At 42.4% G+C, this 25333-nt stretch overlaps 1 protein-coding gene across 6 annotated transcripts; it reads left to right on the forward strand.

Moving 5' to 3' along the window:
- The first annotated feature begins 527 nt into the window (after nucleotides 1-527).
- LOC120060886 (SUMO-conjugating enzyme UBC9-B-like) lies at nucleotides 528-24545 on the forward strand. 6 transcript variants are annotated; one of them, XM_039010299.1, is made up of 8 exons: nucleotides 528-647; nucleotides 4185-4422; nucleotides 16921-16999; nucleotides 22365-22448; nucleotides 22774-22846; nucleotides 23000-23109; nucleotides 23202-23281; nucleotides 23572-24545. In XM_039010299.1, exons 3-8 carry the CDS (start codon nucleotides 16934-16936, stop codon nucleotides 23633-23635), a joined length of 477 nt encoding a protein of 158 aa, XP_038866227.1. In that variant the 5' UTR covers nucleotides 528-647; nucleotides 4185-4422; nucleotides 16921-16933; the 3' UTR covers nucleotides 23636-24545. The 6 variants fall into 6 exon arrangements, with proteins under 6 accessions (XP_038866227.1, XP_038866228.1, XP_038866229.1 ...); XM_039010300.1 differs by having other exon boundaries at nucleotides 4190-4422; XM_039010301.1 differs by having other exon boundaries at nucleotides 4243-4422.
- The last annotated feature ends 788 nt before the right edge of the window (nucleotides 24546-25333 follow it).

The raw sequence follows: 25333 nt of genomic DNA on the forward strand, positions 1-25333 counted from the left end.
ACAAGTTAACATACATACTTCATAGCACCCTGTGTGGTAGACTAAACATAAACAATGGATTCGAAAGAGAACATTTTGTTTTATCAAGCGTCAATGTATGGAACTGATAAACGTAAACAAATAGCGCCCTCTAGTGTTTTTCTTTTTTAAATGCTCGTACTGCACCTTTAAATCTTTAGTGGTCTACGAAATTGCCGGTTTGAGTTTATTATTGAATTTTTGGGACTAAGTCTAAAATTATCCAATTGATATGCACATATTGCATAACTTAAATGATCGGACATAGTAATAAGGCCATCTTCATCAGCTGTCACTTACGAATGCAAATTGTGCCCAAATCAATGCAGACCACATGAACGTTGTACCCAAATCAATGCAGACCACATTATGAACGTTGTACCACTTAATTGTCAGTTATTTCAATTAACACAAACTAGTAACGTGATTATGGTACATCGATCCCTGCAGAACCCCCACTTCATTGATTCAGGCGGTTGGGAGATTGCCTATGTTACTGGTCCTGTTATTTAGCTTGGGCAGGAACGGGTGTTTTTTCAGGAGGGAAACTTCACCGGGCTTTATCCCGATTTAAACACGACTAATTCATCCAGTTAAAAAAATACGAGTCATTATAGCCATATTGAAAGGTAAGAGAATGTCGCTCGTGCCCGTACAATTTTGTATTTATGTAATACGAGGTTATATAATCTGCCTGAGTTTGCGCCATTTTCGTTAGTTGGTTGATGCGTAAATGTGCGCCAGTTTGGGAAGCCCTCGGTCCTTTGTCCTGCTCAGTCATGGGTGGTATTATTGCACATTTGTGAGTTTCCGTTTTAAACTAAAGAAAGCGGACAAACATAGCAACTCCTATTTATGGGCTTCAGATGATGAGAACGAGTCTCGTTGCCACAACAAGATGCGAAAAAACGACAAGTGCTCAAGCAGACTCCGTTCGCCAACCGCGCTCCACATATGGCCAGGGTAGTCGCACATGTTGTTGGCCAGTTTCTGACCTGGAATTTGCACCATGAGTAATTTATTTCGTACGTAATTTGTATCGTCGCTGGCATAGCTACCAGCTAACGTGCAGTCAGCTAACGAGCAGACAGCGGACCAGATATTTTGCGCAAAAATGTTGGGAGTTTCTGGCGCAGATTAACAGCCCGGCGTTATGATGATTGCTGTGTGCTCAGTCCATGACAATATCATAGTGTCAAACCCAAAAGTGGCAAATTATCAGGAAAATCGCGTCAATTTGGCTGGATTCTGTGCAATAATTAAGTCTACTGGCTACCTGGCTGGCTCATTTTCCTGTTGAACTCATCTTCTCGAATCCGTAGGACATAAAGCAATACAGAGGTTAGATGGATATCGAGTTTGAGACATGCCATGTAGTATTTTAATATACGATTTTCATATTAATTCAAAATCCCTGTTCTTTTTGTAAGCTTTCTCAAAAAAATCTCAAATGTCAACGGAGAAATGAGTGTATACCAAGCTTTTTATTTTCAAAGCCTTTACATTTTAATTCAGCTCGTGTCATGCTAATTTAGCTTTTTGCGATCCGTGAAAACAACTTTTGAAGACAATGACCACAAAATGTAAAATTATCAAAAGTTATGAGAAACCTGCACCGATATGTCAACAGAGTTAGGTGCTTATTATGGATGTATTAGGTTACGAAATAACACTTTTTGGATATAATGTTGATATGTTAGAGCACTGAACGTTTCAGAACATGAAAAATCATATTTGTCTTGGTAAAATTTATTTTTAATAACATAAGGAAGTTATATTTCTTCACCATAGCGCGTTTTCACCCACCAGGCAGAGTTGGTGGACACCCTACATTTAGGATACATAACCTACAGTACACACCAGGACCTTTCTAGGGAAGTCAACATGGTAGATAAAATTAATAGAAGTTGCTATCTATGAATGTAAAACTCCAGTCTTTGAGGGCCACTGTTTATACATGTTTTTGTCTTTTGACTAATATAGGCTAGACTTTGTAAACCAGGTATTTACCCTTGTGTACAGGATCAAATAAAATGGTATTTGTCACATGCGCCGAATACAACAGGTGTAGACGTTACTGTGAAATGCTTACTTACGAGCCCTTAACCAACAATGCAGTTAAAGAAAAAGAGTTAAGAAAACACTTACTAAATAAAATAAAAAGTAACAAGAAAATAACAGTATCGAGGCTATGTACAGGGGGTACCGAGTCAATATGCGGCGGTACACGTTAGTCAAAGTAATTTGTACATGTATGTAGTAAAGTGACTATGTATAGATAATAAACAGTGAGTAGCTCTCGATGGTGCAGCTGTAGAACTTTGAGGATCTGGGCACCCATGTCAAATCTTGTTCAGTCTCCTAAGGGAGGAAGGGTGTTGTCGTGCCTTCTTCACGACTGTCTTGGTGTGTTTGGCCCATGATAGTTTGTTGGTGATGTGAACACCAAGGAACTTGAAACTCTCAACCCGCTCCACTACAGCCCTGTGAATGGGGCCGTATTCGGCCCTCCTTTTCCTGTAGTCCACGATCAGCTCTGTTGTCTTGCTCACGTTAGAGGAGAGTTTGTTGTCCTGGCACCACACTGCCAGGTCTCTGACCTCCCTATAGGCTGTCTTGTCAGTGATCAGGCCTCCTATTGTGTTGTCAGCAAAGTTAATGGCGTTGGAGTCGTGCTTGGCCACGCAGTCGTGGCTGAACAGGGAGTACAGAAGGGGACTAAGTACACACCTCTGAGGGCCCCCCGTGTTCAGGATCAACATGGAAGATGCGTTGTTGCCTACCCTTAGCACCTAGAGGCAGCCCGTCAGAAAGTCCAGGATCCAGTTGCAGAGGGAGGTGTTTAGTCCCAGGGTCCTTAGCTTGGTGATGAGCTTTGTGGGCACTATGGTGTTGAACATGGCTGTAGGCAATGAACAGCATTCTCACATAGGTGACACATTCTCGACCGCGTCATCGGTGTATCTGTTGGGGCGTCATGCGAATTGGAGTGGGTCTAGGGTTTCCGGGATGATGGTGTTGATGTGAGCCATGACCAGCCTTTCAAAGCACTTCATGGCTACTGACGTGAGTGCTACGGGGCAGTAGTAATTTAGACAGGTTACCTTTGCTTTCTCGGGCACAGATACTATGGTGTTCTGCTTGAAACATGTAGGTATTACAGACTCGGTCAGGGAGAGGTTGAAAATGTCAGTGAATACACTTGCCAGTTGGTCCGCGCATGCTCTGAGTACACGTCCTGGTAATCCGTCGCGCCCAGCGGTCTTGTAAATGTTTAAAGGTCTTACTCACATTGGCTATGGAGAGCGTGATCACACAGTCGTCCCGAACAGCTGGTGCTCTCATGCATGCGTCAGTGTTACTTGCCTCGAAGCGAGCATGAAGGACATTTAGCTCGTCTGGTAGGTTCACATTACTGGGCAGCTCGTGGCTGAGTTCCTCTTTGTAGTTCGTAATATGTACGTACGGTCACTGGGGACGACGTCGTTGATGCACTTATTGATGAAGCCGATGACTTAGGTGGTATACTCCTCAATGCCATTGCATGAATCCCAGAACATATTCCAGTCTGTGCTAGCAAAACAGTCCTGTAGCATCTGCGTCATCTGACCACTTCCCTATTGAGCGAGTCACTGGTACTTCCTGCTTTAGTTTTTGCTTGTTAGCAGGAATCAGGAGGATATAATTATTTGTATGTGTCTCTGTGTGTGGAGTGATGGTTGTCTAGGGCTTTTTTCCCCCTCTGGTTGCACATGTGACGTTGGTAGAAATTAGGTCAAATGGATTTGCCTGCATTAAAGTCTCCGGCCACTAGGAGTTCTGCTTCTAGATGAGCATTTTCTTGTCTGCTTATGGCCTTATGCTGGCACTAAGACCGCACTCAACGAGCAGCATCCGTTTTTGGTGGTAAATAGATGGCTACAAAAAATATAGACAGTGTGGTCTATAGTTTATCATGAGGTACTCTACCTCAGGTGAGCAATATTAGACATAGCTTACCAGCTGTTATTGACAAATGGACACACCCCCGCCCCTCATCTTACCAGACGTAGCTGTTCTGTCCTGCCGATGCAAGGAAAACCCAGCCAAATGTATATTATCTGTCGTCGTTCATCCACGACTCGGTGAAACATAAGATATTACAGTTTTTAATGTTCCTTTGGTAGGATAGTCTTGAACGGACATCATCCATTTTTTCCCCCGTGGTTGCACGTTGGCCAATAGAACGGATGGTAAAGGCGGGTTACCCACTCGACGAAGAATTCTAACAAGGCACCCCGATCTCCACCCCCTGTATTTCCATCTTTTCTTCACACGAACAACGGGGATTTTGGCCTGGTCTCGGAGAAGCAGTATATCCTTCGCGTCGGACTAATTAAAGAAAAAATCTTCATCCAGTTCAAGGTGAGTAATTGCTGATCTGATATCCAGAAGCTCTTTTCGGTCATTAGAAACAGTAGTAGCAACATTATGTACAAAATAAGTTAAACAATACAAAAACGCACAAAATAGCACAGTTGGTTAGGAGCCCGTAAAACGGCAGCCATCCCCTCCGGCGCCATTATGCTCAATTATATAAAGTGCCTACGCAAAATATTCAGACCACTTTTTCCACATTTTGTTACATTACAGCCTTTATTGTAAAATGGATTAAAAAAAAATATCCTTAGCAATCTACACACAATACCCCATAATGTCAAAGCGAAAACAGGGTTTTAGACCTTTTTTACACATTTATTAAAAAACAGATGCCTTATTTACATAAGTATTCAGACACTTTGCTATGAGACTCAAAATTGAGCTCAGGTGCATCCTGTTCCCATTAATCACCATTGAGATGTTTCTACAACTTGATTGGAGTCCACCTGTGGTAAATTCAATTGATTGGACATGATTTGGAAAGGCACACAACTGTCTATATAAGGTATCACAGTTGACAGTGCATGTCAGAGCAAAAACCAAGCCATGAGGTCGAAGGAATTGTCCTTGGAGCTCCGAGTCAGGATTGTGTCAGAGGCACCGATCTGGGGAAAGGTACCAAAACATTTCTGCAGCATTGAAGGTCCACAAGAATACAGTGGCCTCAATCATTCTTAAATTACTTCCTAGAGCTGGCTGCCCGTCCAAACTGAGCAATCGGGGAAGAAGGGCCTTGGTCTGGGACGTGATCAAGAACCCGATGGTCACTCTGACTGAGCGCCAGAATTCAACTGTGGAGATGGGAGAACCTTTCAGAAGGACAACCACCTCTGCAGCACTCCATCAATCAGGCCTTTATGGTAGAGTGACCAGACGGAAGCCACTCCTCAGTACAAGGCACATGACGGCACACTTGGAGTTTGTCAAGATGCTTACAGACTCTCAGACCATGAGAAACAAGATTGTCTGGTCTGATGAAACCAAGATTGAACTCTTTGGCCTGAATGCCAAGGGTCATGTCTGGAGGAAACCTGGCACCATCCCTACAGTGAAGCATGGTGGTAGCAGCATGCTGTGGGTATGTTTTTCAGCGGCAGGGACTGGGAGACTAGTCAGAATCGAGGCAAAGATGAAAGGAGCGAAGTACACAGAGCTCCTTGATGAAAACCTTCTCCAGGGCGCTCAGGACCTAGGGTGAAGTTTCACCTTCCAACAGGACAACGACCTTAAGCAAACAGCCAAGACAACGAAGGAGTGGCTTCGGGACAAGTCTCTGAATGTCCTTGAGTGGCCAGTGCCCGGACTTGAACCCGATCGAACATCTCTGGAGGGACCTGAAAATAGCTGTGAAGCAACGCTCCCCATCCAACCAGACAGAGCTTGAGAGGATCTGCAGAGAAGAATGGGAGAAACTCCCCAAATACAGGTGTGCCAAGCTTGTAGCGCCATCCCCAAGAAGACTCGAGGCTGTAATCGCTGCCAAAGGTGCTTCATCAAAGTACTGAGTAAATGGTCTGAATACTTATGTAAAGGTGATATTTCAGTTTTTTATTTTTTCATAAGTTCTGAACCAGTTTTTGCTTTGTCATTATGGGGTATTGTGTGTAGATTGGGGGGGGGGGGGGGCAATTTAATAAATTTTAGAAAAAAGCTGTAACGTATCAATGTGGAAAAAGTTAAGGGGTCTGAATATTTTCCGATGGCACTGTGTGTGTGTGTATATACACTATCGTTCAAAAGTTTGGGGTCACTTAGAAATTTTTGTCCAATAAAATAACATAAAATTCATCAGAAATACAGTGTACACATTGTTAATGTTGTAATTGACTATTGTAGCTGGAAATGGCTGATTTATGGAATATCTACATGGGCGTACAGAGGCCCATTATCAGCAACCATCACTCCTGTGTTCCAATGGCACATTGTGTTAGCTAATCCAAGTTTCTAAATTTAAAAAGGCTAATTGATCATTAGAAAACCCTTTTGCAATTATGTTAGCACAGCTAAAAACTGTTGTGCTGATTTTGAAGAAGCAATAAAACTGGCCTTTAGACTAGTTGAGCATCTGGAGCATCAGCAATTGTGGGTTCGATTACAGGCTAAAAATGGCCAGAAACATAGAACTTTCTTCTGAAACTCGTCAGTCTATCCTTGTTCTGAGAAATGAAGGCTATTCCATAAGAGAAAATGCCAAGAAACTAAAGACCTCGTACAACTCCCATCACAAAACAGCGTAAACTGGGTCTAACCAGAATAGAAAGAGGAGTGGGAGGCCCTGGTGCACAACTGAGCAAGAGGACAAGTACATAAGTGTCTAGTTTGAGGAACAGACGCCTCATAAGTCCTCAACTGGCAGCCTCATTAAATAGTACCCGCAAAACACCAGTCTCAACGTCAAATTGTCTATAAATGGAGAAAGTTCAGCACTGTTGCTACTCTCCCTATGAGTGGCTGTCCTGCAAAGAGTGACTGCAAGAGCACAGCGCAGAATGCTCAATGAGGTTAAGAAGAATCCTAGTGTCAGCTAAAGACTTACAGAAAGCTCTGGAACATGCTAACATCTCTGTTGAAGAGTCTACAATAGGTAAAACACAAAACAAGAATGGTGTTCATGGAGGACACCACGGAAGAAGCCATTGCTTTCCAAAAAAAACATTGCTGCACATCTGAAGTTTGCAAAAGTGCATCTGGATGTTCCACAGCGCTCCTGCCAAAATATTCTGTGGACAGATGAAACTACAGTTGAGTTCTTTGGATGGGACACACAACACCGTGTGGAGGAAAAAAAGGCACAGCACACCAACATCAACAATTCATCCCAGCTGTAAAGTATGGTGGAGGGAGCATCATGGTTTGGGGCTGCTTTGCTGCCTCAGTGTCTGGACAGCTTGCTATCATCGTTGGAAAAATGAATTCCCAAGTTTATCAAGACATTTTGCAGGAGAATGTTAGACTATCTGTCCTCCAATTGAAGCTCAACAGTTGGGTGATGCAGCAGGGTAATGACCCAAAACACAGAAGTAAATCAACAACCGAATGGCTTCAATAGAAAAAAAATATGCCTTCTGGAGTGGCCCAGTCAGAGTCCTGACCTCAACCCAATTTGAGATGCTGTTGCATGACCTCAAGAGCAGGTCACACCAGACATCCCAAGAATATTGCTGAACTGAAACAGTTTTGTGAAGAGGAACGGTCCAAAATTTCTCCTGACTGTTGTGCAGGTCTGATCCGCAACTACAGAAAATGTTTGGTTGAGGTTATTGCTGCCAAGGGAGGGTTAACCAGTTATTAAATCCAAGGGATCCCATAAATTCAGCAAAAAAAGAAATGTCCCTTTTTCAGGACCCTGTCTTTCAAAGATATTCGTAAAAATCCCAATAACTTCACAGATCTTCATTGTAAAGGGTTCAAACACTGTTTCCCGTGCTTGTTCAATGAACCATAAACAATTAATGAACATGCACCTGTGGAACGGTCATTAAGACACTAACAGCTAACAGACGGTAGGCAGTTATGGGCACAGTTATGAAAACTTAGTAGAAAGGCCTCTTTAGTGTCCTGACTCTGAAAAACACCAAAAGAAAGATGACCAGGATCCCTGCTCATCTGCGTAAACATGTCTTAGGCATGCTGCAAGGAGGCATGAGGACTGCAGATGTGGCCAGGGCAATAAATTGCAATGTCCGTACTGTGAGACGCCTAAGACAGCGCTACAAGGCGACAGGACGGACAGCTGATCGTCCTCGCAGTGGCAGACCATGTGTGACAACACCTGCAGGATCAGGATCGGTACATCCGAACATCACACCTGTGGGACAGTTGCAGGATGACAACAACAACTGCCAGAGTTACACCAGGAACGCACAATCCCTCAATCAGTGCTCAGACTGTCCGCAATAGGCTGAGAGGCTGGACTGAGGGCTTGTAGGCCTGTTGTAAAACAGGTCCTCACCAGACATCACCGGCAACAACGTCGCCTATGGGCACAAACCCACCATCGCTGGACCAGACAAGACTGGCAATAAGTGCTCTTCACTGACGAGTCGCGGTTTTGTCTCACCAGGGGTGATGGTCGGATTCGCGTTTATCGTCGAAGGAATGAGCGTTACACCGAGGCCTGTACTCTGGAGCGGGATCGATTTGGAGATGGAAGGTCTGTCATGGTCTGGGGCTGTGTATCACAGCATCATCGGACTGAGCTTGTTGTCATTGCAGGCAATCTCAACGCTGTGCGTTACAGGGAAAACATCCTCCTCCCTCATGTGGTACCCTTCCTGCGGGCTCATCCTGACATGACCCTCCAGCATGACAATGCCACCAGCCATACTGCTCGTTCTGTGCATGATTTCCTGCAAGACAGGAATGTCAGTGTTCTGTCATGGCCATTGAAGAGCCCGGATCTCAATCCCATTGAGCACGTCTGGGACCTGTCGGATCGGAGGGTGAGGGCTAGGGCCATTCCCCCCAGAAATGTCCGGGAACTTGCAGGTGCCTTGGTGGAAGAGTGGGGTAACATCTCACAGCAAGAACTGGCAAATCTGGTGCAGTCCATGAGGAGGAGATGCACTGCAGTACTTAATGCAGCTGGTGGCCACACCAGGTACTGACTGCTACTTTTGATTTTGACCCCCCCCCCTTTGTTCAGGGACACATTATTCCATTTCTGTTAGTCACATGTCTGTGGAACTTGTTCAGTTTGTCTCAGTTGTTGAATCTTGTTATGTTCATACAAATATTTACACATGTTAAGTTTGCTGAAAATAAACGCAGTTGACAGTGAGAGGACGTTTCTTTTTTTTGCTGAGTTTACATTTCCCACCCTGGACTGTAAATGTTTACACGGTGTGTTCAATAAAGACATGTTTACAAGACATGTTTAAGACACGTTTGTTATTGGTTTAAGCAGACTGTTTGTCTATTGTTGTGACCTCGATGAAGATCAGATCAAATTTTATGACCAATTTATGCAGAAATCCAGGTATTTCCAAAGGGTTCACATACTTTTTCTTGCCCTTGCACACAGTAGGTATTCAACTCTCTTGGGATATTTTTTATTTAGTTTCATTAAAATATATTTAACTGAGTTGTATTTTTATTTATCGTTGATCTAGACAAAACTACTCCATTATGTCAAAGTGAAAAGAGTTCTATAAATGTTGACAAATTCATAAAAATAAACTATAATATAGTTTCATAAGTATTCATGCCCATTGTTAAGGCAAGCCTAAATTAGTTTAGGAGTATTTAGCAGAAGTCACTTAAGATAGATGGACTCACTCTGTGAAATGATATGGGTTGAGATGATTTTTGAGATGACTTTATCTGTCCCTGTGGATTTCTTCACATTTAGTTACAAAGTGGGATTACAATTGTAATTTTTTTGGTCAACAATCTACACAAAATACTTTGACAAAGTGGAAGTAAAATTTGACTTAAATCATTTTTTTATAGTTGTATTGACTCAGGGAGCGGAATACTAATGCATGTTAGAAACAACTTTGGGTAAGTGCAATGTTTGCCTTTTTTCCGCCCTTAATTATTCAAGCTCTGTTGGGGTACATTGCTAGATGCCAATTTTCAAGTCTTGCCATAGATTTTCAAGCAGATTTAAGTCAACTTTAACTTGGCTGCTCAGGAACATTCACTGTCTTCTTGGTACGCAACTCAATGTACATGTTGGCCTTGTGTTGTAGGTTATATTGTCCTGCTGAAATGTGCATTTCCTCTCCCAGTCTCTGGTGTAAAGCAGGCTTTCGTCTAGGATTTTGCCTATGCGTAGCTCATCCCGTTTTATTTTTATCCTGAAACTCCCCAGTCTTTGCCTTTTGTCAAGCATACCCTGATGCAGTAACCACCATGTTTAAAAAGGAGGCAGTTACTCATGGTTGGGTCAAATCCAACAACACTAAGGCTTTGCATTTAGGCTGAAAGGTGTATTACTTTAACATTGGAGTATTTTATGTAGATTGTTGGATTTTTTTTAAAATAAATCCATTTTAATCTAACTTTTGTAACACATTCAAATGTGAATAAATCCGAGAGGTCTGAATACTTTTGTAAGGTCTCTGTCAAGTGTTGAATATTAAGCACAGATTCGATTACAAAGACCAGAGCTTTTCGAAAGCTTTAAAGATGGGCAGTGATTGGTAGGTAGGTAACGATAACAAATCAGACAATGAATATATCTCTCTCTCAAGTTAATAATTATGTTGTGGATGATGTATTAAACCACCCAGAAACGTAATACTGGGAAAAAAACACTTTTTGTCCTAAATGCCTTATGTTTGGGCCAAACACATCCAGGGTTTCTGTTAGGACAATGTGGGGCAGGACATTTGACCGGCAACATTTCATTTACTGGATCCATATGCATTGGGGAATGACTGAGATCGCATTTAGAATATGGTAATTCATATTAACAGAACATGGAGGTTGAGGATGCAACAATGTGCGGTCCTTCTTACTTTGAACTTTTAGAATAACTTTCCATTTACTTTTCCTCAGCCAACCACACGAGTAACAAACAGCAAAATCACTAGCCTATGTCAATCTACTGTAGTAGAATAGTTTAGGCTACCTATTCCATTGATCAGCTTGTCGAAAAAGAGAGAGCCTATTCCAAACACTCTGGGACAGTTGTGGGATGATGAGTCCCAAATTCATACAATCAGTAGGCCTAGGCTACATGAAATTAAACGGTTTACAAGCAAATTAGTCTGATGCAACAGATCAAAAATATTTAGCTTAATGTAGCTAAACATTATAAGCACTGCAATGTGCACATGGCAGTAGACTACACGCGAATGTTTATTCCATAATGCAATTAGCGGGAAAATACCATTGGCAAAAGGGGACTGCACATGCGAGCGGTTTCATGTGACCGATGAAAATATCTGTCAGAAATATAGGAAGAGACACCTTGCTTCAAAGTAGCCTATTAGATAAGACATGCCTCGTTTATTGAAATGTTTTTTTTAAGTATATGATTTCAAAATGGATACTGCCTCCCAGCTCATTGCAAGGTGGTGTGAAGTCTGCCTTGTGTTGCCGTTAGATGCAGCGTTCAAAACCAACTCAGGAAATCTCAGACTTCTTCGGGGCATTCAAGACAACTCGGGAACTGGGGGGAAAAACTTGCTCCGACTGGGGGGGGGGAAATGGTTTTGAACGAACGGTCATCCAACTCGAACCCCAACTTTCGGACCTAAAGATCACTGATGTTATCATTTGACCCAGTTGTCTTGAAAACACCAAGATGCTGCAGCTCTTGCGCTGTCTGACAGATTTTTCACTCAAAGATGCATAATGAATATACTGTACACACATGCCAATTTAATTCCACAGAATTATGCAAATGAACCCATAGACGGGGATCATCAACTAGATTCACCCGCGGGCCGTTTTTATATATAATATTTATTTACATTCTTGAGCCGATGGTCGGGGGGGCTGAAACATAATTGCGCAATAAGACCCGAGGGGGTGTGGTATATATTCAGAGGTGGAAACTGCCGGGAATATATGGGAATTAATGGGAATACAGTTCAAGTTGGAAGTTTACAGACACCTTAGTCAAATACATTTAAACTCAGTTTTTCACAATTTCTGACATTTCATCCAAGTAAAAATTCCCTGTCTTAGGTCAGTTAGGATCAACACTTTATTTTAAGAATGTGAAATGTCAGCATAATAGTAGAAAATTATTTCAGCTTTTATTTCTTTCATCACATTCCCAGTGGGTCAGAAGGTTACATACATTCAATTAGTATTCGGTAGCGTTGCCTTTAAATTGCTTAACTTGGGTCAAACGTTTCGGGGAGCCTTCCACAAGCTTCCAACAATAAGTTGGGTGAATTTTGGCCCGTTCCTTCTGACAGAGCTGGTGTAACTGAGTCAGGTTTGTAGGCCTCCTTGCTCGCACACTCTTTTTCAGTTCTGCCTACAAATCTTCTATGGGATTGATGGCCACTCCAATACCTTGACTTTGTTGTCCTTAAGCCATTTTGCCACAACTTTGGTAGTATGCTTGGGGTCATTGTCCATTTGGAAGACCCATTTGCGACCAAGCTTTAACTTCCTGGCTGATGTCTTGAGATGTGGCTTCAATATATCCACATAATTTTCCTACCTCATGATGCCATCTATTTTGTGAAGCGCACCAGTCCCTCCTGCAGCAAAGCACCCCCACAACATGATGCTGCCATTCCCATGCTTCACGGTTGGGATGGTGTTCTTCGGCTTGCAAGCCTCCCCCTTTTTCCTACAAACATAACGATAGTCATTATGGCTAAACAGTTCTATCTTTGTTTCATCAGACCAGAGGACATTTCTCCAAAAAGTACGATCTTTGTCCCAATGTGCAGTTCCAAACCGTAGTCTGGCTTTTTTATGGAGGTTTTGGAGCAGTGGTTTCTTCCTTGCTGAGCGGCCTTTCAGGTGATGTTGATATAGGACATGTTTTACTATGGATATAGTTAGTTTTTGTACCGGTTTCCTCCAGCATCTTCACAAGGTCCTTTGCTGTTGTTCTAGGATTGATTTGCACTTTTCGCACCAAAATACGTTCATCTCTAGGGGACAGAACATGTCTCCTTCCTGAGCGGTATGACGGCTGCGTGGTCCCATGGTGTTTATACTTGCGTACTATTGTTTGTACAGATGAACGTGGTACCTTCAGGCATTTGGAAATTGCTCCCAAGGATGAACCAGACTTGTGGAGGTCTACAATTGTTTTCATGAGGTCTTGGCTGATTTCTTTTCATTTTCCCATGATGTCAAGTGAAGAGGCACTGAGTTTGAAGGTAGGCCTTGAAATACATCCACAGGTTACACCTCCAATTGACTAAAATTATGTTAATTAGCCTATCAGAAGCTTCTAAAGCCATTACATAATTTTCCAGGCTGTTTAAAGGCACAGTCAACTTAGTGTATGTAAACGTCTGACCCACTGGAATTGTGATTAAGTGAAACAATCTGTCTGTAAACAATTTTAGGAAAAATTACTTGTCATGCACAAAGTAGATGTCCTAACCGACTTGCCAAAACTATAGTTTGTTAACAAGAAATTTAGTGGAGTGGTTGGAGTTTTAATGACTCCAACCTAAGTGTATGTACATTTCTGACTTCAACAGTATATGGGAATTAATGGAAATATATGAATATTAATACCATTTAAATGTAGATGTTTTTTGCATTGGATATATTTACAATATCATATGGAGACAGAAACATAAACCTTTTACCTTATCATAAGTAGACATAATTGCAAATGATTAAATACTTCAATAGGAAGAAAAAACGATTTGGCTACGAATTGAACTTTAATTAAATGAGTTGACTCTTCACATGGGATGATTTGACTGAACAACAAAAAGGAATGATCCCCAATGATCCATCGCATCTCCTAAAAACATTTTCAACATACATCTGTGAAATGATAGTCTACAAACTAAAGCTTTGGTTGTCTTCCTCTCAGGCTTCCGTGTCTTCTCCCTGGACCTCCTCAATGTCCACCTTCTGAACATCAGACTCTGAGGCCTCATCTTCACTGTCACTTTTCAACCTTGTTGAGGATGGCTCGTTGTCAGGCTCAAAAAGCCTCAAATTTGCCCAGATGGCCACCAATTTTTCAACCCTTGTATTGGTCAGCCTGGTGTGTTCTCAAACAAGGACCAGTTGCACTCTGAGGGGGCTGATGTTGGTGGGATTTGGAGGATGATGGAGGCCACAGCGGAATGAGCCTCAGATCCACAAAGTCCCTTCCACCAGGTGGCTGATGAGCTATGTTGGCACGACTGCCATATTGCATCTCCATCCCAAAGCCCTTGCTTGAAAGTGTACTTTGCCAGACTGCCAAGAACCTTACCCTCATCCAGGCCAAGGTGGCGAGACACAATAGTGATGACACCATAGGCCTTGTTGATCTCTGTATGGGCTTCAGGCAGACGTCGTCATTCTTTTTGAGGTATTTCAGAACTGCAGTTTTCTCAGTTTGGCGCAACAGTGAAGTGGGCAGGGCAGTATGGATTTCTCCTCTTGTATCTGCAAGCAGAGTTTGAACATCAGACAAGATGGCATTATCTCCCTCAATCCATGCAATGGCTACTGCTATAGGTTTCTGGCTGCTTACCACTCTCCCAAAATACATCATCCAGGAGGATCCTCTTGATGGGGCTGTCCATATCGGCAGACTGTGATATGGCCATTTCTTGGAGAGACTCGTTCCCCTCCAGGAGACTGTCAAACATGACGACAACACCACCCCAACGGGTGTTGCTGGGCAGCTTCAATGTGTTGCTCTTCTTCTCACTTTGCTTGGTGAGGTAGATTACTGCTATAACTTGATGACCCTTCACATACCTAACCATTTCCTTGGCTCTCTTGTAGAGTGTATCCATTGTTTTCAGTGCCATGTCCTTGAGGAGCAGATTCAAAGCATGAGCAGCACAGCCAATTGGTGTGATGTGAGGGTTAGATTCCTCCACTTTTGACCAAGCAGCCATCATGTTCGCAGCATTGTCTGTCATCAGTACAAATACCTTCTGTGGTCCAAGGTCATTGACTGCCTTCAGCTCATCTGCAATGTAGAGACTGGTGTGTCTGATGTCCCTTGTGTCTGTGCTCTTGTAGAATACTGGTTAAGGGGTGGAGATGATGTAGTTAATTATTCCTTGCCCAGGAACATTTGACCACCCATCAGAGATGATTGCAATACAGTCTGCTTTCTCAATGATTTGCTTGACCTTCACTTGAACTCTGCATCCAGCAAATGAGTAGATGTCTGGTTGGAGGGGTGTATGCTGGGCGAAGAATATTCAGAAATCTCTTCCAATACACATTGCCTGTGAGCATCAGAGGTGAACCAGTTGCATACACAGCTCCAGCAAGACATTCATCAGCATTTCTCTGACTACGTTCCTCTATTGAGTCAAAAAAACTTCTGATTCCAGGAGGACTATGAGCTGTTACTATCGATAAGGTGTCTGATACATTTGTTTCACCTTGAATAGAAGTAGAGGGACTTTTGTCAGAGGTTGCTTGTTGAGAACGCAATGCACTTGGCCAGATGATTCTGCACCTTTGTTGCTTTCTTCACATGTGATTTGGCACAGCATTTGCAAATGTACACAGCTTTTCCTTCTACATTAGCTGCAGTGAAATGTCTCCACACATCAGATGGTGGCCGTGGCATTTTCCTATAAAGATTAGGAAAAAATGAGTAAAAAAACAACATACAATTCCATGTACCGATAAATAGTTAAGCAGTTAGATTAAACAACTCCTTTGTATGATACATGTTTTAAAATGAAACATGTATGGAAACAGGTGAATTTACACTCCTCAGTTGGGAGACTCAAGCAAGCTAAAACCCACATGGTAGAAAAAACTAAAATGAATTTGAGGAATTTTCCTTAATTCCCGGGATTAACATGCCATGGAAAATTTCCCAAAAAATTCAGGAAGGTTTCCGACCCTTTGCAACTCTATTGGCCATATATAACAAACCTCTGAGGTACCTTATTGTTATTATAATCGTAATTAGTGCAGTCAATTCATGTTTTGTCATACCTGTGGTATATACGGTCTGATATACCATGGCTGTCAGCCAATCATCATTCAGGGCTCGAACCACCCAGTTTATAATTACAAACAATTTGTAGACTGCAAATTGACAGCAAAACCCCAAGCAAATATTTTTGACTAAAACATAATAATTTCAAACTTTGCTTACATTTGTATGCGATCACGTCTCTCTCTGTGTGGGAATGGTTGGGAATAAAAGCTAACATTACCAAGAACACAGTGAATGTTCCTGAAACGTGCTTGAACAATTTTGAAAAGAATGATGAGCAAATATTGCACAATTCAGGTGTGCAAAGCTCTTAAGGTGTTCGCATGCTTCCCAGCCGAAACAGTTCGGAAGAGTTTGTGCATATATTATGACTACATTTTGATGTTTTTGTTCAAACACGTTTTTGTTCCAACATCTTAGTTAATGTCAAATTAGGCGACTAAGATCTCGGCAAAAACGTCAATTAATGACAGATTTCTTGAGTTATCTTAGTAATTTTTTATAAAAAAATGTTGTTAGCGTATACTGGCTATGGCGTCTCAAAGTGGACAAACAGTACAATTGGCGCTTCTTTCCCCCCCCGAAGGTCTTAAGGGAGTATAAAAGCACATTTGTTCGGTTCTCGGCTAGGCTCCATCCGAACTGAAGCATGCTGTCCCCTTTAGACTTATCCATGAACTCACAGCTGTAATCGCCGCCAAAGGTGTTTCTAACATGTATTGACTCAGGGTGAATACTTATCTAAATCAAGGTGTTTTATTTTTTATCTTTAAAACATTTAAAGTTTTCTTCCACTTTGGCATTGGAGTATTTTGTGTAGGTTGACAAAATGATACATTTAACCTAATTTCTTAGATTTTGTATTTACATGTCTTTGAAAGCACACTTGTTTGTTACTTCTGCTGTTTCAGGAGCCCACCAGTCATGTCTGGCATTGCATTGAGCCGGCTTGCTCAGGAGCGCAAAGCGTGGCGGAAAGACCACCCATTCGTGAGTATTTATGCCAGTCAAGCATCACATTTTCAGTGTGTAGTTCTGGACCAGGGGTGTCGAACATAAAGCCCACATCCAGCACGCAAAGGGGGTCCAATCCGGTCCACGGGTGGTTTGAGTAAAAAATATATATACATATCCACTGAGTGTATAAAACATTAAGACCACCTTCCTAATATTGTGTTTCACCCCCTTTTCCCTCAGAACAGCTTCAATTAGTCGGGACTGGAATCTGCAAGGTGTCAACCATTCCACAGGGATGCTGCCCATGTTGACTCCAATGCTTTCCACAGTTGTCAAGTTAGCTGGATGTCCTTTGGGTGGTGGACCATTCTTGATGCACACGGGAAACTGTTGAGCGTGGAAAAACCCAGCAGCATTGCCGTTCTTGACACAAACCGGTGCGCCTGGCACCTACGACCATACCTCGTTCAAAGGCACTTAAATATGTTGTCTTGCCCATTCACCCTCTGAATGGCACACATACACAACCCATGTCTCAAACCCTTTAACCTGTCTCTGCCCCTTCATCTAAACTGTTTGAAATGGATTTAGCAAGTGACATCAATTAGGGATCATAGCTTTCACCTGGTCAGTATGTCATGGAAAAAGCAGGTGTTCCTAATGTTTTTTTTTACACTCTGTGTGTATACATACATAAACAGTGCATTCGGAAGTATTCAGACACCTTGACTTTTTCCACATTTTGTCACATTACAGCCTTATTCTAAAATTCATTAAATAAATAAAAAATCCTCCTCAGTCTACACACAATACCCCATAATGACAACGCGGGGGGGGGGGGAGGGTTAATTTGTGCAAACGTATTAAAAATAAAAAACTGAAAATACTTATTTACATAAGTATTCAGACCCTTTGCTATGAGACTCTAAATTAAGCTCAGGTCCATCCTGTTTCCATTGATCATCCTCGATGTTTCTACAACTTGATTGTCCACCTGTGGGAAATGAGGTTGATTGGACATGATTTGGAAAGGCACACATCTTTCTAGATAAGGTCCCACAGTTGACAGTGCATGTCAGAGCAAAAACCAAGCCATGAGGTTGAATGAATTATCCAAAGAGCTCCGAGACAGGATTGTGTTGAGGCACAGATCTGGGGAAGGGTACCAAAACATTTCTACAGCATTGAAGGTCCCCAAGAACACAGTGGCCTCAATCATTCTTAAATGGAAGACGTTTGGAACCACCAAGACTTCCTAGAGCTGGCTGCCCGTCCAAACTGAGCAATCGGGGAAGAAGGGCCTTGGTCTGGGACGTGATCAAGAACCCGATGGTCACTCTGACTGAGCTCCAGAATTCAACTGTGGAGATGGGAGAACCTTCCAGAAAGACAACCACCTCTCAGCACTCAGCACCAGACGGAAGCCACTCCTCACATGACAGCCCGCTTGGAGTTTGCCAAAAGGCACCTAAAGACTCTCAGACCAGTCGAAACAAGATTCTCTGGTCTGATGAAACCAAGCTAGAACTCTTTTGCCTGAAGGCCAAGCATCACATCTGGAGGAAACCTGGCACCATCAGTGAAGCGTGGTGGTGGGATCATCGTGCTGTGGGGATGTTTTTCTGCAGCAGGGACTGGGAGACTAGTCAGGATCAAGGGAAAGATGAACGGCGCAAAGTACAGAGATCCGTGATGAAAAACTGCTCCAGAATGCTCAGGACCAGACTTGGGCGAAGGTTCACCTTCCAACAGGACAACGATCCTACGCACACAACCAAGACAAAGTAGGAGTGGCTTCGGGACAAGTCTCTGAATGTCCTTGAGTGGCCCAGCCAGAGCCTGAACTTGAACCCAATCGAACATCTCTGGAGAGACCTGAAATAGCTGTGCAGCGACATCCAACCTGACAGAGCTTGAGAGGATCTGCAGAAAAGAATGGGAGAAACTCCCCAAATAGAGGTGTGCCAAGCTTATAGCGTCATACCCAAGAAGACTTGAGGCTGTAATTGCTGCCAAAGGTGAGTAAATTGTCTGAATACTTATGTAAATGTGATATTTCAGTTCTATTTATATTTTGCTAAAAAAAAAAACCTGTTTTTCATGGGGTATTTTGTGTGTAGATCTGGGGGGGGCTATTTAATCAATTTTAGAAGAAGAATGTAACTAGGGATTCACAATGTATCGGTGATCATATCGTAATCGGCCGATATTAGCTAAAAATGCCAGCATCGGCCCGATGTCTAGTTTAACGCCGATGTGCAAAACCGATGTCAAAGCTGACGTGCATACCTATATAACGTTTGCAGATGATGCCACGAAAAATACAGCGCTACACAGAACAAAAGCAGAAAAACACTAAGCGCACTTCCAACTAAACATGTTCAAGTCGAGCAATCATTTGAAAGAGTAAGACATTTTCAGCAAGACAACTCAAAGGCGAAATCCATTAATGCCAAGGTAATGGAATTCATTGCCCTTGACAATCAATCGTTCTCTGTCGTGGACGATGTTGGCTTTCGCCGACTGGTCAAGCACTAGTACACACTACCAAGTAGGCGCTGTTTTTCAGATGTTGCCCTACCGGAGTTACACAGTATTGTTGAAATGCACATCCATGAGTTACTTGCTATGGGCGTCACTGCTATTAGCTTCACGGCTGACATTTGGGCCAGCAATGTCAGCCCCATCAGCTTGCTGAGTCTGACAGTACAGTTGGTCGATGAGGATTTCGTACTGAGGAAAGCATGCTGAAGAATGTGCTGGTTCTCATACCGCTGCTGCCATTTTCAATGGCATTTGAGAACATGTTTGAAACTTGGAAACATGAACACACTCCTAGCGCCATTCGAACATCTGACTCGAGAAATAAGCTAATCAACTGCGTCTGCAGTAGACGTGATACCCCCTGTCATGTCATTGAAACGCCTGTTCAACAAAACCCCATGGCCTGTGTCTGCAGTTAACTTACAAAGTACTCGAGGCTGTGAACAAGCGATTCAGTGGCATTCTCTCTTTACTGTGTCGCCACCATGCTAGGTACAAGGACCGCTACTTCGGTGCAGACAAACAGGATTTACGTAAAATGTTACAGACACAACTGGACAAGATGGAAATGGACACAGTGACAGTGCGCACCGAAGAAGAGGCCACGGACAGACAAAGCTGAAACTTCACAACTTGACATGTATGTTGAAATACTGGTTGAGAATGAAACGACTGAACAACGAAACAGAACAGCAAGTAAGCGGCTGTTCTGTATTGAGTGGTTAACTTCTTATGGCTTGGGGGCAGTATTTCGACGTCTGGATGAGAAGCGTGCCCAAAGTAAACTGCCTGTTACTCAGGCCCAGAAGCTAGGATATGCATATAATTGGTAGATGTGGATAGAAAACACTCTAGTTTCCAAAACTGTCAAATAATGTCTGTGAGTATAACAGAACTGATATGGCAGGCGAAAACCTGAGGAAAATCCATCCAGGAAGTGGGATTTTTTTTGATGTGGGTATTTTCAATTGAATGCCTATACAGTATCTAATGGGTTAGGACCCAGATTGCAGTTCCTATGGCTTCCACTAGATGTCAACAGTATTTAGACCATTGTTTCAGGCTTGCTTTCTGAAAAATGAAGAAGAATGAGACCTTTTTGTCAGTGGACTGAGGAAGAATGCAGAGCTGGTTTGCGCGCATGACCGATTGCGCACCCTTCGTTGTTTTTCCTTTCTATTGAATATGCTATTGTCCAGTTGAAATATTATTGATTATTTAGACAATTGACAACCTGAGGATTAATTATAAACATCGTTTGACATGTTTCGATGAACTTTACCGGTACTATTAGGATGTATTCGTCTGCATGGTTTGACCGCCTTGGAGCCAGTGGATTACTGAACAAAACGCGCCAACAAAACTGAGTTTTTGGGATATAAAGAGGGACTTTATCGAACATAACAAACATTTATTGTGTTGCTGGGACTCTTGTGACTGCAACCATATGAAGATCTTCAAAGGTAAGTGATTAATTTTATCGCTATTTCTGACTTTTGTAATTCCTTTACTTGGTTGTAAAATGTTTGTATGCTTTTGTAAGCGGGGCACTGTCCTCAGATAATCGCATGGTATGCTTTCGCCGTAAAGCCTTTCTGAAATCTGACTAAGCGGCTGGATTAACAAGAAGTTAATCTTTAAGCCGATGTATAACACTTGTATTTTTTATGAATGTTTATGACAATTTCTGTATTTTTAAGCAATTTCACCGGATGTTGTCGAGGTGGGTCGCTAGCGGAACGCCTGCGCCAGAAAGGTTAACGAAGAAACAGGTCCTCCTATAGGCTTAATTTCGAGTTATTTATGCAATTTGTAGTTGTGATAAAAACATTGGGCTATATGTTTAGATTTATTTGTATTTTCTTTACCCCCTTTTTCTCCCCAATTTCGTGATTACGACATTGTCTTTTCGCTGCAACTCCCCAACGGGCTCGGAACACGAGAGTGGAGTCATGCGTCCTCCGAAACATGACCCGCCAAACCGCGCTTCTTAACACCTGCTTGCTCAACCCGGAAGCCAGCTTCACCAATGTGTCGGAGGAAACACTGTTCAACTGACGACCAAAGTCAGCCTGCAGGCGCCTGGTCCCCCACAAGGAGTTGCTAGAGCGTGATGAGCCAATTTAAGCCTCCCCGGCCAACCCTCCCCGGCCAACCCTCCCCTAACCCGGACGATGCTGAGCCAATTGTGCGCCACCCTATGGGACTCTCGGTCACGGTCGGTATCAAACCCCAGGCTATAGTGATGCTGCAACACTGCAATGCAGTGCTTTAGACTGCTGTGCCACTCGGGAGGCCCTTTTTAAAAATATTTTTTATCATAAAATAAATCAATTTTAAGGCTGCATGATGCGACTAATGATTTGAAAAAAGTTGCATGAAAGGCATGAGCTCTGCTTTGTTTCTTGTGCAGGCTGCACACACTTCATCAGTCTCTCATTCACATTTTGACAAGCACTTGATAATATTCTCACCAGGCCTCTAATTTTTTGTGGCCAAAGGGTTACCATGACTAAACGGTTACGTGGAATGACTCGTGACCGGCGGTGTGGCGAGTAATATAGTCGCCGAAACAGCCCTATGTCCAACCGGCCTCGCAACCGCAGACCACGTGTATGGCGTCGTGTGGGTGAGCAGTTTGCTGACGTCAACGTTGTAAACAAAGTTCCCCGTGGTGGAGTTATGGTATGGGCAGGCATAAGCTACGGACAACGAACACAATTGCGTCTTATTGATGGCCTTTTGAATGCATAGAGATACTGTGACGAGATCCTGAGGCCCATTGTTGTGGCATTTATCCACTGCCATCACCTCATGTTTCAGCATTTTACTGATTGATGCACCTCTTTCTCAGGGCTTTGTGGCTGTGCCGACGAAAAACCCAGATGGAACGATGAACTTGATGAACTGGGAATGTGCTATTCCTGGGAAGAAGGGGGTAAGTACAGCCAATTCTCTACACATGCAGTTAAAAATAGTCATTGTTTATAGCACTCCATATGTGCATAGTTGGTAGTAGATCATTGAGAGGAAATGTTTTGCACCTGCATTATGTAGTAGTTTCATACACCAACACTGAAAAGTGGATATCTTGTATGAAACCAAAGATTGCTAGGATGGGTGATGGGTCATGGCTCATCCTTGACCCTCACATAGTTCGCAAGCGTTTGTGATCCATTATTAAAAAAGAATTTATTCTTAACCGACTTGCCTAGTTAAATAAAAGTTAAATTAAAAATAAAACGCTTATGACTCATCCCCAGACCCCATGGGAAGGAGGCTTGTTCAAACTGCGGATGCTGTTCAAGGATGACTATCCTTCCTCGCCCCCAAAGTGTAAGTTCTTATTTTTTTTATTTTTTTTCGGAATTTCAGGTGAAATTGGTGATCACAAAGGTAGGAAGGATGTGTTGGAACAGGACTTAGAACTTCTCATGACCTCTTTTCCCCATAATGATTCCCTCTTGTTTTTTCCCCCCAATTTGTTAGGTAAATTTGAGCCTCCACTCTTCCATCCTAACGTATATCCGTCAGGCACAGTATGCCTATCCATTCTAGAGGAAGACAAGGACTGGCGACCAGCCATCACCATCAAGCAGGTTAGGATATCCTGGTGATTGACTTACAAACTATGGGCACCAAATGGCTATGCCCAACTAACGTGATCTTTATGTATTGTCATATCTTACAGATCCTATTAGGAATACAGGAACTCTTAAATGAGCCCAATATCCAGGATCCAGCCCAAGCAGAGGCATACACAATTTACTGGTGAGTCCTGCTAGTATCAAATCAACATTTTATTTGTCACGTGCCGAATACAACAGGTTACAGTGAAACACCTTACAGTGAAATGCTTACTTACAAGCCCTAACCAACAATGTCGTTTTTTTTAAATACCCCCAAAAATAATAAGAAATAAAAGTAACAATTAATTAAAGCGCAGCATTAAAATCGAGGGAATTTCTTCCAGTTTGCAGTCTTGTTTTTGGATAGGGATATGGTGGATGTAACACTATTTCGATCATTCAGTTGTTTTACTAAACCCCTCTTTTTTTCAGCCAAAACAGAGTAGAATATGAAAAAAGAGTTCGAGCACAGGCCAAAAAATTCTCCCCTTCATAAGGGTGAAGATAGTCCGGCTTCGGCAGAAGGAATGGATCAAACGTGGATCACCGCCCCTGTTTCTCTATGAATGTGCCCCTCTCACATCAGGACTCGCTTATAAGGACTTCTATTTAAAACTCTTGACAGGCATTCTGTGCCATCTTCTACTCTGACCTACCCCCCCTTTTTTTAACTGCTGGGCTGGTGTGTGGCGGGTGCTAGGAGGAAATGGGTGCCGTAGCACCCTGGCCGCTTCCTTTTAGCTGTATTACTTGTCTTATGGTGCGAGGGACACGGCAAAGTACCGGTTTCACCATCGACTCAAAAATAACCCGATCTTCATCCTCTTTAGAGGAAGAGAACGTCTTGGTTGTCTTGTTTTTTTGTGGGTTTTTTTGCTCTCAAAGATGGTCTATTCCTTAAACCCCTCCCTTCTCATATTTCCATGATTTTAATTATGTAAAATGTGCTAATTTCTTAATTGTCAGTCTTTCAACTGCTGTATAATGAATGGCACTTTTATACTGTCATCTCACAATTGTCTCTAGTTTGCTCTGTCTGATTCTCTTATGCAGGTTTTCTATTCAGCATGCTGTAATATAAGATAATCTGCTGTCTTTTTGTTATTTGGAGTGTTTGCTATGAAAAAAAGAAAATGGCCACATTGACTCGCAAGGCAGGTAGGCTTACGTCTGTATCAGTCTTTACGTTTATATGGTGCTTTGTTCATGTATGTTTTAGAGTAAATAAACTGTTTCTATAAAGCCATTGTTACTGTCTAGAGCAGTAAAACTAGTGGTTAACAAATGTTGGCATAGAAATGTTATAATAGCTATAGCTGACACCCCCATGAAACTCTATTTAAGACACTTTCTATATACCATATTTTGTACAAATAGTATATTAAAACATGTTTGTTTGCACATCATGATACAGAGTAAGACCGCACGCTTTATCAACTGGCAAGACATTTGAGTTCCATCTTATTGAGAGAAGAAGAAAAACAATGGTCATAATAAAGAATATTTGCCCCTTATTTACGAAAACAACTAACATTTTAAAACCAATTTAAGGATATTATTCCATATGAGTAAGAATTAATAACTTTCTGTAGATGAAGCGCAAATGCGGATTATTTACAATACGTTTTCCAGCCTCATATGTTAGAATGGAAGTCGGGCACAATATGCCTATCCATTCTTCTAGGGGACAACAATTCTAAATCTGTTTTCACTTTGTCGTTTTGGGGTGTTGTGTGTAGATTGAGGAAATTGTTTTATTTAATACATTTTAGAATAAGGCTGTAACGTAACAAGTGTGGAAAAAGTCAAGGGGTCTGAATACTTTCCGACTGCACTGTATACATGATCCAGGATGGCCCCAAAGACGACCTGTCTAACCCAGCATCTGATGCACTTGTCCTGGGAATTTCTTATGCCTCGTTTCTGGGGCACTGCTCCTGGCTCACAGATGGCCCACCGGAGAGTGTGTCTGAGGCAGTGTCTAGATCTTGACAGTTCATGCGAGCTTTTGCATTCGGATCATGTCATACACGTCATGAAAATACACCTACATTTTAAATGTCTACCATGTGACGTGCGACTTCTATCAAACTGTGAAGATCACATTGAAACGACCGGTCTAGACACACAAGTCGCATTGTGGTTGGATTGTGTTCAGATCTGGCTGATAACTTCAGGAGGTGGGACTCATTGT

Source organism: Salvelinus namaycush, chromosome 16, assembly GCF_016432855.1.
Source record: "Salvelinus namaycush isolate Seneca chromosome 16, SaNama_1.0, whole genome shotgun sequence".
NCBI classification, from domain to species: domain Eukaryota; kingdom Metazoa; phylum Chordata; class Actinopteri; order Salmoniformes; family Salmonidae; genus Salvelinus; species Salvelinus namaycush.